The sequence below is a fragment of the Salmo salar genome, chromosome 07, assembly GCF_965601325.2.
Source record: "Salmo salar chromosome 07, fSalSal1, whole genome shotgun sequence".
NCBI classification, from domain to species: domain Eukaryota; kingdom Metazoa; phylum Chordata; class Actinopteri; order Salmoniformes; family Salmonidae; genus Salmo; species Salmo salar.
This window is the reverse complement of record NC_138297.1, coordinates 4,430,239-4,446,830: the sequence shown is the minus strand read 5'-3', so window position 1 is coordinate 4,446,830 and position 16,592 is coordinate 4,430,239. Positions and strand designations below refer to the sequence as shown.

The following is a 16,592-nucleotide window of genomic DNA, read 5'->3' as shown; positions in this document are numbered from 1 at the left end:
TTGTAAATTGATGTGCACATTCACTTCATTTTCTGAACATCACGCGCCAATATAAAATTCTGTTTTTGGATATAAATATGAACTTTATCGAACAAAACATACATGTATTGTGTAACATAATATCCTAGGAGTGTCATCTGATGAAGATCGTCAAAGGTTAGTGCTTCATTTAGCTGTGTTTTGGGTTTTGTATTGACACATGTCATTGCTTGGAAAATGGCTGTGTGATTATTTTAGTCTATGCACTCTCCTAACATAATCTAATGTTTTGCTTTTGCTGTAAAGCCTTTATGAAATCGGACAATGTGGTTACATTAAGGAGAAGTGTATCGTTAAAATGGTGTAAAATAGTTGTATGTTTGAGAAAGTTGAATTATGTCATTTTGCTGTTTTGAATTTGCCGCCCTGATATTTCACTGGCTGTGTCCCGCAGGTGGAGCATCCCAGGTAGCCCATAGAAGTTAACGTCATTCAAAGTGTATGTCACTGTTTCTCATAGACTGAATCACACAGGGCACCATTCCTTCGCCGGACGGGGCGTTTGGATAGAGTAAACCCACTTCTTCAGCACCACTACACCACTGTGTAGGATCTATAACCTCTCACATAGCCTTACTGTAGGATCTATAACCTCTCATATAGCCTTACTGTAGGATCTATAACCTCTCATATAGCCTTACTGTAGGATCTATAACCTCTCGTATAGCCTTACTGTAGGATCTATAACCTCTCATATAGCCTTACTGTAGGATCTATAACCTCTCGTATAGCCTTACTGTAGGATCTATAACCTCTCGTATAGCCTTACTGTAGGGTCTATAACCTCTCACATAGCCTTACTGTAGGATCTATAACCTCTCACATAGCCTTACTGTAGGGTCTATAACCTCTCATATAGCCTTACTGTAGGATCTATAACCTCTCATATAGCCTTACTGTAGGATCTATAACCTCTCGTATAGCCTTACTGTAGGATCTATAACCTCTCGTATAGCCTTACTGTAGGATCTATAACCTCTCGTATAGCCTTACTGTAGGGTCTATAACCTCTCACATAGCCTTCATATTAACTTCATTTACTGCAGTAAACTTTTCCACAAAATCTAGGCAACATTTTGATCTGGAACAGGAGTGGAGAAATATGATCTCTTTCTTTCAGCATCTTGAGAGAATGAGAATGAGCAGTTAGATATCATCTGTAGAGGTGCTGTGTTTATCAGCATCATAAAAAGCTGATAGTATTTTTGACCACATAAAATATGGATCCAAGCAGAACTGAAATCTGATCAGAAAGACGTTGGGTTGTTTTCACAGCTTTTTATTTCCTCACAAACGGTCAAACTGATGTCATTTTGGACATTCAGCACTGAAAATCTAATTTAAAAAGGTCTTTGCTCCGTGAAAGAAGCAAAGATGACAGAGAACTTTACCGATGTCAACTATACCGAACAAAAATATAAAACGCAACAATATTTTTTTTATTTAAGCCCTAATCTATGGATTTCACATGAAGCCTTGCCCAGGGCTTAGGCCCACCCACTGGGGAGTCAGGCCCATCCAGTCAGAATTCGTTTTCCCCCACAAAAGGACTTTATTACATACAGAAATACTCCCGTTTCATCAGCTGTCTGGGTGGCTGGTCTCAGATGACCTCGCAGGTGAAGAAGCCGGATGTGGAGGTTCTGGGTTTACACGTGGTCTGCGGTTGTGAGGCCGTTTGGACATACAGCCAACTTTTCTAAAATGACGTTGGAGGCGGCATATGGTAGAGAAATTAACATTACATTCTATGGCATCATCATCCTGTTGGACATTCCTGCAGTCAGCATGCCAATTGCACACTCCCTCAAAACTTGAGACGTCTGTGGCATTGTTTTGTGTCCAAACTGTACATTTGAGTGATATTTTAGTGTCCCCAGCACAAGGTGCACATGTGTAATGATCATGCTGTTTAATCAGCTTCTTGAGATGCCACACCTGGCAGGAGGATGGATTTTATTGGCAAAGGAGAAAATGTTCACTAACAGGGATGTAAACAAATTTAGGCCCAACATTCAAGAGAACGGAACATTTCTGGGATATTTTATTTCATCTCATGAAACATGGGACCAAAATTTTACATTTATATTTTTTGTTCAGTTTAGTGTAGATTGAAGCATTCATTCTATCCCTTTATGACATCATTCTGTTGAGCAAAAGTTAATTTTAGTCTTCTAGGGTAAAATATAAAACAGAAGTGAAGCTGCATATAACTAATTATAGACAAGTTGACTAACAAATAGCTTAACGAAGCGTCGCAAATTATAAAGCAGAAATATATCTATAATCAGGCAAAACTAAATCCTGCACCACCTGTCTAAAAAAATCGTTCTGTCATCTCTGATTGTAGCCAAGAGGCATTTTCTAAATTAGCGGGTCTGGGTCAGGTGTGGGCCTCTGTTTTTTCACTTTATCACCGGTAGGCGGTTGTGGATATGGTTATTAACAAAAACAGCTGCCACTAGCAGATATATTGTTCTATAGTCCCAATAAAGTGGTTTTCTCTGTAATAAACACATAGGTTAAATCCCAAATGGCACCTTATTCCCTATGTAGCCCCAAATAGGGCTCTGGATAAAAGAAGTGCACTATGTAGGGAACAGGGTGCCATTTGGGATGCATCTAGACTACGGCAGACGTCGTCCTTTAAAACTCGGCTTGTTGTGTTCAGTCATTGGGAAGAATATTTTGAAACAAGAAACTAAAACAAAGGAGCGTTTTTAAAAAAAATGTAAACTTTGTTTCAGAACATCTTCTCTCGCTTTGTACCATCTAGAAATATGTCGTCTGTCCAACGTTGAAGCAAGTGGGCCAGAAGGTACAGAATCCTCCTTCAACAGGAAGTGGGCCAGAAGGTACAGAATCCTCCTTCAACAGGAAGTGGGCCAGAAGGTACAGAATCCTCTTTCAACAGGAAGTGGGCCAGAAGGTACAGAATCCTCCTTCAACAGGAAGTGGGCCAGAAGGTACAGAATCCTCCTTCAACAGGAAGTGGGCCAGAAGGTACAGAATCCTCCTTCAACAGGAAGTGGTAAGTGGGCCAGAAGGTACAGTATCTTCCTTCAACAGGAAGTGGGCCAGAAGGTACAGAATCCTCCTTCAACAGGAAGTGGTAAGTGGGCCAGAAGGTACAGTATCTTCCTTCAACAGGAAGTGGGCCAGAAGGTACAGAATCCTCCTTCAACAGGAAGTGGTAAGAAGGTATATAGTATCAGTATCTTCCTGTCAGTTTAGTGTTTGTCTGTCCAAATGCACAGTAAGACAGGCACATAGAGCATTATCTTTACAAACTGATCTGAGACCCAGCAGTAAGACAGGAACATAGTTTAATGCTAGAGCATTATCTTTACAAACTGATCTGAGACCCAGCAGTAAGACAGGAACATAGTTTAATGCTAGAGCATTATCTTTACAAACTGATCTGAGACCCAGCAGTAAGATAGGAACATAGTTTAATGCTAGAGCATTATCTTTACAAACTGAGTCCCAGCAGTAAGATAGGAACATAGTTTAATGCTAGAGCATTATCTTTACAAACTGAGTCCCAGCAGTAAGATAGGAACATAGTTTAATGCTAGAGCATTATCTTTACAAACTGAGTCCCAGCAGTAAGATAATGCTCTGTATCATTAAACTATGTGCCTATCTTTACAAACTGATCATGTTTAAGTCCCAAACTGCACCCTACTGTATTCTTTATGGGGCCATGGTCAAAAGTCAAAAGTAGTGCACTATATAGGGAATAGGGTGCATTTGAGATGCAGTTAGTGAGAATACCTCCACACACACACACCGAGATAATGCCGTCTCTTCTTCTAACACTCCTGAATCAATGTGTGTAGGCAGGATATATCATGAGGATTCTCCATTGGCCAACAAAACATCTCTATATTTATTCATATATTTTTCCTCTCTCTCGCTCTCTCTCCGTCTTTCTCTCTCCCCCCGTCTCAGTCGACCAGAGACTTGAGGTCTGGCAAGCCGGTCAGTTTGAGGTCCAGCAGCATCTGACCATAGGCTTTACCCTAAAGCAGAGAGAGGAAGAGAGAGAGAAAGAGAGAGAGAGGCAGAGAGAGAGAGAGAGAGAGAGAGAGAGAGAGAAAGAGAGAGAGAGAGAGGCAGAGAGAGGTAGAGAGAGAGAGGCAGAGAGAGAGAGGCAGAGAGAGAGAGAGAGGAAGAGAGAGAGAGGAAGAGAGAGAGAGGCAGAGAGAGAGGAAAAGAGAGAGAGAGGAAGAGAGAGGAAGAGAGAGAGATTTAAACCCTTTATACTGTAAGCCTTACAGGGCTAAATTATGTTAATGTGTTAGCAGAAATCTCACTAAGAATTCGCTATTTTACCGATAGACTGAAAACACGTGTCTGTGCCTGAATGTGTGTGTGTGTGTGTGTATATGTGTGTGTGTGTATGTGTGTGTGTGTGTGTGTGTGTGTGTGTGTGTGTGTGTGTATGTATATGTATATGTATGTGTATGTGTATGTGTGTGTGTGTGTGTGTGTGTGTGTGTATGTGTGTGTGTGTGTATGCTACCTGAGGGTCACAGCGTATCGATGCCACCCCACCCCCTCCCAGAGAGCTTTGCAGGACGAAGTTGAGAGCATGAATCCCTGGTAACTCATAACTACAGGAGAGGAGAGAAGAACACACACACACACACACACACACACACACACACACACACACACACACACGGTCTTGTTAGCATAATCACTGTCAGACGTGGGAGCTGTGCTTAAACGCTGGAGGAAACAGAGTGCGAGTCCCAAAGGGCAACCTATTCCTTATATATAGTGCACTACGTTTGACAAGGACCCATTGGGTCGTAGTGCACTATACAAGGGAATAGGGAATCATTTGGGACTCCGACCCTACAGCCCTCCTCCTCCTCCACCCTTGGTGTGGAGGCTCATTAAAACACATCTGTCGTCTGTTAAATTACCATGGTCACCCCCCCCCCCCCCCCCATACCCCCCCCCCCCCCCCAGTCTAGTAATTTTATTTATTTATTTATCCGTTATTTTACCAGGTAAGTGGACTGACAACACGTTCTGATTTACAGCAACGACCTGGGGAACAGTTACAGGGGAGAGGAGGAGGGGGATGAACGAGCCAATTGTAAACTGCGGATTGTTAGGTGACCGTGATGGTCTGAGGGACGGATTGGGAATTAAACCAGGACACCAGGGGTTAACACTCCTACTCTTGACCTCAGAGAGGTAAGGACACCCCGTTTAACGTCCCATCCAAAAGACGGCAACCCAACACAGGGCAATGTCCCCAATCACTGCCCTGGGGCATATTTTAGACCAGAGGAAAGAGCGCCTCCTACTGGCCCTCCAACACCACTTGTTCATACCCCCCCCCCCCCCTCTCCATTAATACCATGGTAATACCCCCCCCCTCCATTAATACCATGGTCATACCCCCCCCCTCTCCATTAATACCATGGTAATACCCCCCCCTCTCCATTAATACCATGGTCATACCCCCCCCCCCTCCATTAATACCATGGTCATACCCCCCCCCCTCCATTAATACCATGGTCATACCCCCCCCCTCTCCATTAATACCATGGTCATACCCCCCCCCCTCTCCATTAATACCATGGTCATACCCCCCCCCTCTCCATTAATACCATGGTCATACCCCCCCCTCTCTATTAATACCATGGTCATACCCCCCCCTCTCCATTAATACCATGGTCATACCCCCCCCTCTCTATTAATACCATGGTCATACCCCCCCCTCTCCATTAATACCATGGTCATACCCCCCCCCCTCTCCATTAATACCATGGTCATACCCCCCCCCTCTCCATTAATACCATGGTCATACCCCCCCCCCTCCATTAATACCATGGTCATACCCCCCCCCTCTCCATTAATACCATGGTCATACCCCCCCCCCTCTCCATTAATACCATGGTCATACCCCCCCCCTCTCCATTAATACCATGGTCATACCCCCCCCCTCTCCATTAATACCATGGTCATACCCCCCCCCTCTCCATTAATACCATGGTCATACCCCCCCCCTCTCCATTAATACCATGGTCATACCCCCCCCCTCTCCATTAATACCATGGTCATACCCCCCCCTCTCCATTAATACCATGGTCATACCCCCCCCCCCTCTCCATTAATACCATGGTCATACCCCCCCCTCTCCATTAATACCATGGTCATACCCCCCCCCTCTCCATTAATACCATGGTCATACCCCCCCCCTCTCCATTAATACCATGGTCATACCCCCCCCCTCTCCATTAATACCATGGTCATACCCCCCCCTCTCCATTAATACCATGGTCATACCCCCCCCTCTCCATTAATACCATGGTCATACCCCCCCTCTCCATTAATACCATGGTCATACCCCCCCTCTCCATTAATACCATGGTCATACCCCCCCCTCTCCATTAATACCATGGTCATACCCCCCCCCTCTCCATTAATACCATGGTCATACCCCCCCCTCTCCATTAATACCATGGTCATACCCCCCCCCCTCTCCATTAATACCATGGTCATACCCCCCCCCCCTCTCCATTAATACCATGGTCATACCCCCCCCCTCTCCATTAATACCATGGTCATACCCCCCCCCTCTCCATTAATACCATGGTCATACCCCCCCTCTCCATTAATACCATGGTCATACTCCCCCCCCTCTCCATTAATACCATGGTCATACCCCCCCCTCTCCATTAATACCATGGTCATACCCCCCCTCTCCATTAATACCATGGTCATACCCCCCCTCTCCATTAATACCATGGTCATACCCCCCCCTCTCCATTAATACCATGGTCATACCCCCCCCTCTCCATTAATACCATGGTCATACCCCCCCCCCTCTCCATTAATACCATGGTCATACCCCCCCCTCTCCATTAATACCATGGTCATACCCCCCCCCTCTCCATTAATACCATGGTCATACCCCCCCCCTCTCCATTAATACCATGGTCATACCCCCCCCTCTCCATTAATACCATGGTCATACCCCCCCCCCTCTCCATTAATACCATGGTCATACCCCCCCCCTCTCCATTAATACCATGGTCATACCCCCCCTCTCCATTAATACCATGGTCATACCCCCCCCTCTCCATTAATACCATGGTCATACCCCCCCCTCTCCATTAATACCATGGTCATACCCCCCCTCTCCATTAATACCATGGTCATACCCCCCCCTCTCCATTAATACCATGGTCATACCCCCCCCCTCTCCATTAATACCATGGTCATAACCCCCCCCTCTCCATTAATACCATGGTCATACCCCCCCCTCTCCATTAATACCATGGTCATACCCCCCCCTCTCCATTAATACCATGGTCATACCCCCCCCTCTCCATTAATACCATGGTCATACCCCCCCCTCTCCATTAATACCATGGTCATACCCCCCCCTCTCCATTAATACCATGGTCATACCCCCCCTCTCCATTAATACCATGGTCATACCCCCCCCCCTCTCCATTAATACCATGGTCATACCCCCCCCCCTCTCCATTAATACCATGGTCATACCCCCCCCCCCTCTCCATTAATACCATGGTCATACCCCCCCCCTCTCCATTAATACCATGGTCATACCCCCCCCCTCTCCATTAATACCATGGTCATACCCCCCCCCCTCTCCATTAATACCATGGTCATATTAATACCATGGTCATACCCCCCCTCTCCATTAATACCATGGTCCTACCCCCCCCCCCCTCTCCATTAATACCATGGTCATACCCCCCCCCCCTCTCCATTAATACCATGGTCATACCCCCCCCTCTCCATTAATACCATGGTCATACCCCCCCTCTCCATTAATACCATGGTCATACCCCCCCTCTCCATTAATACCATGGTCATACCCCCCCCCTCTCCATTAATACCATGGTCATACCCCCCCCCTCTCCATTAATACCATGGTCATACCCCCCCCTCTCCATTAATACCATGGTCATACCCCCCCCCTCTCCATTAATACCATGGTCATACCCCCCCCCTCTCCATTAATACCATGGTCATACCCCCCCCCTCTCCATTAATACCATGGTCATACCCCCCCCTCTCCATTAATACCATGGTCATACCCCCCCCCCCCATTAATACCATGGTCATCCCCCCCATTAATACCATGGTCATACCCCCCCTCTCCATTAATACCATGGTCATACCCCCCCATTAATACCATGGTCATACCCCCCCCCTCTCCATTAATACCATGGTCATAACCCCCCCCTCTCCATTAATACCATGGTCATACCCCCCCCTCTCCATTAATACCATGGTCATACCCCCCCCCTCTCCATTAATACCATGGTCATACCCCCCCCCTCTCCATTAATACCATGGTCATACCCCCCCCCTCTCCATTAATACCATGGTCATACCCCCCCCTCTCCATTAATACCATGGTCATACCCCCCCCTCTCCATTAATACCATGGTCATACCCCCCCCTCTCCATTAATACCATGGTCATACCCCCCCCCTCTCCATTAATACCATGGTCATACCCCCCCCCCCTCTCCATTAATACCATGGTCATACCCCCCCCTCTCCATTAATACCATGGTCATACCCCCCCCTCTCCATTAATACCATGGTCATACCCCCCCCTCTCCATTAATACCATGGTCATACCCCCCCCTCTCCATTAATACCATGGTCATACCCCCCCCTCTCCATTAATACCATGGTCATACCCCCCCCCCCTCTCTATTAATACCATGGTCATACCCCCCCCCCCCCTCTCCATTAATACCATGGTCATACCCCCCCCCTCTCCATTAATACCATGGTCATACTCCCCCCCCCCTCTCCATTAATACCATGGTCATACCCCCCCCCCCTCTCCATTAATACCATGGTCATACCCCCCCTCTCCATTAATACCATGGTCATACCCCCCCCTCTCCATTAATACCATGGTCATACCCCCCCCCTCTCCATTAATACCATGGTCATACCCCCCCTCTCCATTAATACCATGGTCATACCCCCCCCTCTCCATTAATACCATGGTCATACCCCCCCCCTCTCCATTAATACCATGGTCATACCCCCCCCCTCTCCATTAATACCATGGTCATACCCCCCCCCTCTCCATTAATACCATGGTCATACCCCCCCCTCTCCATTAATACCATGGTCATACCCCCCCCTCTCCATTAATACCATGGTCATACCCCCCCTCTCCATTAATACCATGGTCATACCCCCCCCTCTCCATTAATACCATGGTCATACCCCCCCCTCTCCATTAATACCATGGTCATACCCCCCCTCTCCATTAATACCATGGTCATACCCCCCCCCCTCTCCATTAATACCATGGTCATACCCCCCCCCCCCCATTAATACATGGTCATCCCCCCCCATTAATACCATGGTCATACCCCCCCTCTCCATTAATACCATGGTCATCCCCCCCATTAATACCATGGTCATACCCCCCCCTCTCCATTAATACCATGGTCATACCCCCCCCCTCTCCATTAATACCATGGTCATACCCCCCCCCTCTCCATTAATACCATGGTCATACCCCCCCCCTCTCCATTAATACCATGGTCATACCCCCCCCCTCTCCATTAATACCATGGTCATACCCCCCCCCTCTCCATTAATACCATGGTCATACCCCCCCCTCTCCATTAATACCATGGTCATACCCCCCCCTCTCCATTAATACCATGGTCATACCCCCCCCTCTCCATTAATACCATGGTCATACCCCCCCCCTCTCCATTAATACCATGGTCATACCCCCCCTCTCCATTAATACCATGGTCATACCCCCCCTCTCCATTAATACCATGGTCATACCCCCCCCCCTCTCCATTAATACCATGGTCATACCCCCCCCCCCTCTCCATTAATACCATGGTCATACCCCCCCCCCCTCTCCATTAATACCATGGTCATACCCCCCCCCCCTCTCCATTAATACCATGGTCATACCCCCCCCCTCTCCATTAATACCATGGTCATACCCCCCCCCCCTCTCCATTAATACCATGGTCATACCCCCTCCTCTCCATTAATACCATGGTCATACCCCCCCTCTCCATTAATACCATGGTCATACCCCCCCCCTCTCCATTAATACCATGGTCATACCCCCCCTCTCCATTAATACCATGGTCATACCCCCCCCCTCTCCATTAATACCATGGTCATACCCCCCCTCTCCATTAATACCATGGTCATACCCCCCCCCCCCTCCATTAATACCATGGTCATACCCCCCCCCTACCTCTCCATTAATACCATGGTCATACCCCCCCCTCTCCATTAATACCATGGTCATACCCCCCCCCCTCTCCATTAATACCATGGTCATACCCCCCCCCCTCTCCATTAATACCATGGTCATACCCCCCCCTCTCCATTAATACCATGGTCATACCCCCCCTCTCCATTAATACCATGGTCATACCCCCCCCCTCTCCATTAATACCATGGTCATACCCCCCCCTCTCCATTAATACCATGGTCATACCCCCCCCTCTCCATTAATACCATGGTCATACCCCCCCCCTCTCCATTAATACCATGGTCATACCCCCCCCTCTCCATTAATACCATGGTCATACCCCCCCCTCTCCATTAATACCATGGTCATACCCCCCCCCTCTCCATTAATACCATGGTCATACCCCCCCCTCTCCATTAATACCATGGTCATACCCCCCCCTCTCCATTAATACCATGGTCATACCCCCCCTCTCCATTAATACCATGGTCATACCCCCCCCTCTCCATTAATACCATGGTCATACCCCCCCCTCTCCATTAATACCATGGTCATACCCCCCCTCTCCATTAATACCATGGTCATACCCTCCCCTCTCCATTAATACCATGGTCATACCCCCCCCCCCTCTCCATTAATACCATGGTCATACCCCCCCCTCTCCATTAATACCATGGTCATACCCCCCCCACCCCCCCCCTCTCCATTAATACCATGGTCATACCCCCCCCTCTCCATTAATACCATGGTCATACCCCCCCCCTCTCCATTAATACCATGGTCATACCCCCCCCCCCTCCATTAATACCATGGTCATACCCCCCCCTCTCCATTAATACCATGGTCATACCCCCCCCCCCCATTAACACCATGGTCATACCCCCCCCTCTCCATTAATACCATGGTCATAACCCCCCCCCCCTCTCCATTAATACCATGGTCATACCCCCCCCCCCTCTCCATTAATACCATGGTCATACCCCCCCCTCTCCATTAATACCATGGTCATCCCCCCCATTAATACCATGGTCATACCCCCCCTCTCCATTAATACCATGGTCATACCCCCCCCCCCTCTCCATTAATACCATGGTCATACCCCCCCCCCTCTCCATTAATACCATGGTCATACCCCCCCTCTCCATTAATACCATGGTCATACCCCCCCCCCCTCTCCATTAATACCATGGTCATACCCCCCCCCCCTCCATTAATACCATGGTCATACCCCCCCCTTCTCTCCATTAATACCATGGTCATACCCCCCCTCTCCATTAATACCATGGTCATACCCCCCCTCTCCATTAATACCATGGTCATACCCCCCCTCTCCATTAATACCATGGTCATACCCCCCCTCTCCATTAATACCATGGTCATACCCCCCCCCCCCCATTAATACCATGGTCATACCCCCCCCCTCTCCATTAATACCATGGTCATACCCCCCCCCCTCTCCATTAATACCATGGTCATACCCCCCCCTCTCCATTAATACCATGGTCATACCCCCCCCCTCCCCATTAATACCATGGTCATACCCCCCCCCCTCTCCATTAATACCATGGTCATACCCCCCCCTCTCCATTAATACCATGGTCATACCCCCCCCCCCCTCCATTAATACCATGGTCATACCCCCCCCCCCTCTCCATTAATACCATGGTCATACCCCCCCCCCCTCTCCATTAATACCATGGTCATACCCCCCCCCCCTCTCCATTAATACCATGGTCATACCCCCCCCTCCATTAATACCATGGTCATACCCCCCCTCTCCATTAATACCATGGTCATACCCCCCCTCTCCATTAATACCATGGTCATACCCCCCCCCTCCATTAATACCATGGTCATACCCCCCCCCCCCTCTCCATTAATACCATGGTCATACCCCCCCCCCCCCTCCATTAATACCATGGTCATACCCCCCCCTCTCCATTAATACCATGGTCATACCCCCCCTCTCCATTAATACCATGGTCATACCCCCCCCCCTCTCCATTAATACCATGGTCATACCCCCCCCCCCCTCTCCATTAATACCATGGTCATACCCCCCCCCCCCCCTCTCCATTAATACCATGGTCATACCCCCCCCCCCCCTCTCCATTAATACCATGGTCATACCCCCCCCCCCCCTCTCCATTAATACCATGGTCATACCCCCCCCCCCTCTCCATTAATACCATGGTCATACCCCCCCCCCCCCTCTCCATTAATACCATGGTCATACCCCCCCCCCCCTCTCCATTAATACCATGGTCATACCCCCCCCCCCCCTCTCCATTAATACCATGGTCATACCCCCCCCCCTCTCCATTTAATACCATGGTCATACCCCCCCCCCTCTCATTAATACCATGGTCATACCCCCCCCCCCCCTCTCCATTAATACCGATGGTCATACCCCCCCCCCCCCTCCATTAATACCATGGTCATACCCCCCCCCCCCCTCTCCATTAATACCATGGTCATACCCCCCCCCCCCTCTCCATTAATACCATGGTCATACCCCCCCCCCCCCTCTCCATTAATACCATGGTCATACCCTCCAGTCTTACCGTGTGACAGCATCATGTGTGTCTGGCTGTATGAGATGATGGAAATATTCCTCCACCACTGTTTCAGTCAGGTGTTTCTTCAGGTAGGGGAAGTAAAGGGGGTGACGTGAAATCACACCTGAGAGAGAGAGTCTATTAATATCACACCTGAGGAGAGAGAGTCTATTAATATCACACCTGAGGAGAGAGAGTCTATTAATATCACACCTGAGGAGAGAGAGTCTATTAATATCACACCTGAGGAGAGAGAGAGAGAGTCTATTAATATCACACCTGAGGAGAGAGTCTATTAATATCACACCTGAGGAGAGAGAGTCTATTAATATCACACCTGAGGAGAGAGAGTCTATTAATATCACACCTGAGGAGAGAGAGTCTATTAATATCACACCTGAGGAGAGAGAGTCTATTAATATCACACCTGAGGAGAGAGAGTCTATTAATATCACACCTGAGGAGAGAGAGTCTATTAATATCACACCTGAGGAGAGAGAGTCTATTAATATCACACCTGAGGAGAGAGAGTCTATTAATATCACACCTGAGGAGAGAGAGTCTATTAATATCACACCTGAGGAGAGAGAGTCTATTAATATCACACCTGAGGAGAGAGAGTCTATTAATATCACACCTGAGGAGAGAGAGAGTCTATTAATATCACACCTGAGGAGAGAGTCTATTAATATCACACCTGAGGAGAGAGTCTATTAATATCACACCTGAGGAGAGAGAGTCTATTAATATCACACCTGAGGAGAGAGAGAGTCTATTAATATCACACCTGAGGAGAGAGAGTCTATTAATATCACACCTGAGGAGAGAGTCTATTAATATCACACCTGAGGAGAGAGTCTATTAATATCACACCTGAGGAGAGAGTCTATTAATATCACACCTGAGGAGAGAGAGAGTCTATTAATATCACACCTGAGGAGAGAGAGTCTATTAATATCACACCTGAGGAGAGAGTCTATTAATATCACACCTGAGGAGAGAGAGTCTATTAATATCACACCTGAGGAGAGAGTCTATTAATATCACACCTGAGGAGAGAGAGTCTATTAATATCACACCTGAGGAGAGAGTCTATTAATATCACACCTGAGGAGAGAGAGTCTATTAATATCACACCTGAGGAGAGAGAGTCTATTAATATCACACCTGAGGAGAGAGAGTCTATTAATATCACACCTGAGGAGAGAGAGTCTATTAATATCACACCTGAGGAGAGAGAGTCTATTAATATCACACCTGAGGAGAGAGAGTCTATTAATATCACACCTGAGGAAGAGAGTCTATTAATATCACACCTGAGGAGAGAGTCTATTAATATCACACCTGAGGAAGAGAGTCTATTAATATCACACCTGAGGAGAGAGAGTCTATTAATATCACACCTGAGGAGAGAGAGAGTCTATTAATATCACACCTGAGGAGAGAGTCTATTAATATCACACCTGAGGAGAGAGAGTCTATTAATATCACACCCTGAGGAGAGAGAGTCTATTAATATCACACCTGAGGAGAGAGTCTATTAATATCACACCTGAGGAGAGAGAGTCTATTAATATCACACCTGAGGAGAGAGTCTATTAATATCACACCTGAGGAGAGAGAGTCTATTAATATCACACCTGAGGAGAGAGAGTCTATTAATATCACACCTGAGGAGAGAGAGTCTATTAATATCACACCTGAGGAGAGAGAGTCTATTAATATCACACCTGAGGAGAGAGTCTATTAATATCACACCTGAGGAGAGAGAGTCTATTAATATCACACCTGAGGAGAGAGAGTCTATTAATATCACACCTGAGGAGAGAGAGTCTATTAATATCACACCTGAGGAGAGAGAGTCTATTAATATCACACCTGAGGAGAGAGAGTCTATTAATATCACACCTGAGGAGAGAGAGTCTATTAATATCACACCTGAGGAGAGAGAGTCTATTAATATCACACCTGAGGAGAGAGAGTCTATTAATATCACACCTGAGGAGAGAGAGTCTATTAATATCACACCTGAGGAGAGAGAGTCTATTAATATCACACCTGAGGAGAGAGAGTCTATTAATATCACACCTGAGGAGAGAGTCTATTAATATCACACCTGAGGAGAGAGAGTCTATTAATATCACACCTGAGGAGAGAGAGTCTATTAATATCACACCTGAGGAGAGAGAGTCTATTAATATCACACCTGAGGAGAGAGAGTCTATTAATATCACACCTGAGGAGAGAGAGTCTATTAATATCACACCTGAGGAGAGAGAGTCTATTAATATCACACCTGAGGAGAGAGTCTATTAATATCACACCTGAGGAGAGAGAGTCTATTAATATCACACCTGAGGAGAGAGTCTATTAATATCACACCTGAGGAGAGAGAGTCTATTAATATCACACCTGAGGAGAGAGAGTCTATTAATATCACACCTGAGGAGAGAGAGTCTATTAATATCACACCTGAGGAGAGAGAGAGTCTATTAATATCACACCTGAGGAGAGAGTCTATTAATATCACACCTGAGGAGAGAGAGTCTATTAATATCACACCTGAGGAGAGAGTCTATTAATATCACACCTGAGGAGAGAGAGTCTATTAATATCACACCTGAGGAGAGAGAGTCTATTAATATCACACCTGAGGAGAGAGAGTCTATTAATATCACACCTGAGGAGAGAGAGTCTATTAATATCACACCTGAGGAGAGAGTCTATTAATATCACACCTGAGGAGAGAGAGTCTATTAATATCACACCTGAGGAGAGAGAGTCTATTAATATCACACCTGAGGAGAGAGAGTCTATTAATATCACACCTGAGGAGAGAGAGTCTATTAATATCACACCTGAGGAGAGAGAGTCTATTAATATCACACCTGAGGAGAGAGAGTCTATTAATATCACACCTGAGGAGAGAGAGTCTATTAATATCACACCTGAGGAGAGAGAGTCTATTAATATCACACCTGAGGAGAGAGAGTCTATTAATATCACACCTGAGGAGAGAGAGTCTATTAATATCACACCTGAGGAGAGAGAGTCTATTAATATCACACCTGAGGAGAGAGAGTCTATTAATATCACACCTGAGGAGAGAGAGTCTATTAATATCACACCTGAGGAGAGAGAGTCTATTAATATCACACCTGAGGAGAGAGAGTCTATTAATATCACACCTGAGGAGAGAGTCTATTAATATCACACCTGAGGAGAGAGAGTCTATTAATATCACACCTGAGGAGAGAGAGTCTATTAATATCACACCTGAGGAGAGAGAGTCTATTAATATCACACCTGAGGAGAGAGTCTATTAATATCACACCTGAGGAGAGAGAGTCTATTAATATCACACCTGAGGAGAGAGAGTCTATTAATATCACACCTGAGGAGAGAGAGTCTATTAATATCACACCTGAGGAGAGAGAGTCTATTAATATCACACCTGAGGAGAGAGAGTCTATTAATATCACACCTGAGGAGAGAGTCTATTAATATCACACCTGAGGAGAGAGTCTATTAATATCACACCTGAGGAGAGAGAGTCTATTAATATCACACCTGAGGAGAGAGAGTCTATTAATATCACACCTGAGGAGAGAGAGTCTATTAATATCACACCTGAGGAGAGAGAGTCTATTAATATCACACCTGAGGAGAGAGAGTCTATTAATATCACACCTGAGGAGAGAGAGTCTATTAATATCACACCTGAGGAGAGAG

At 46.7% G+C, this 16,592-nt stretch overlaps 1 protein-coding gene across 2 annotated transcripts in view; it reads right to left on the bottom strand.

The window, feature by feature from the left end:
- Positions 1-2,061: 2,061 nt before the first annotated feature.
- LOC106608435 (lecithin retinol acyltransferase b, tandem duplicate 1) overlaps positions 2,062-16,592 on the bottom strand; it is an 82,635-nt gene continuing 68,104 nt past the window's right edge. The window contains exons 17-19 of one of the 2 annotated variants that reach the window (XM_082977323.1): positions 12,867-12,984; positions 4,568-4,658; positions 2,062-4,064 (exon numbers count right to left, since the gene is read on the bottom strand). In XM_082977323.1, the coding sequence (XP_082833449.1) occupies positions 3,990-4,064; positions 4,568-4,658; positions 12,867-12,984 (284 nt within the window). In that variant the 3' untranslated portion in view covers positions 2,062-3,989. The remainder of the gene's footprint in view (positions 4,065-4,567; positions 4,659-12,866; positions 12,985-16,592) is intronic. The other variant, XM_045721433.2, reaches the window with a different exon arrangement.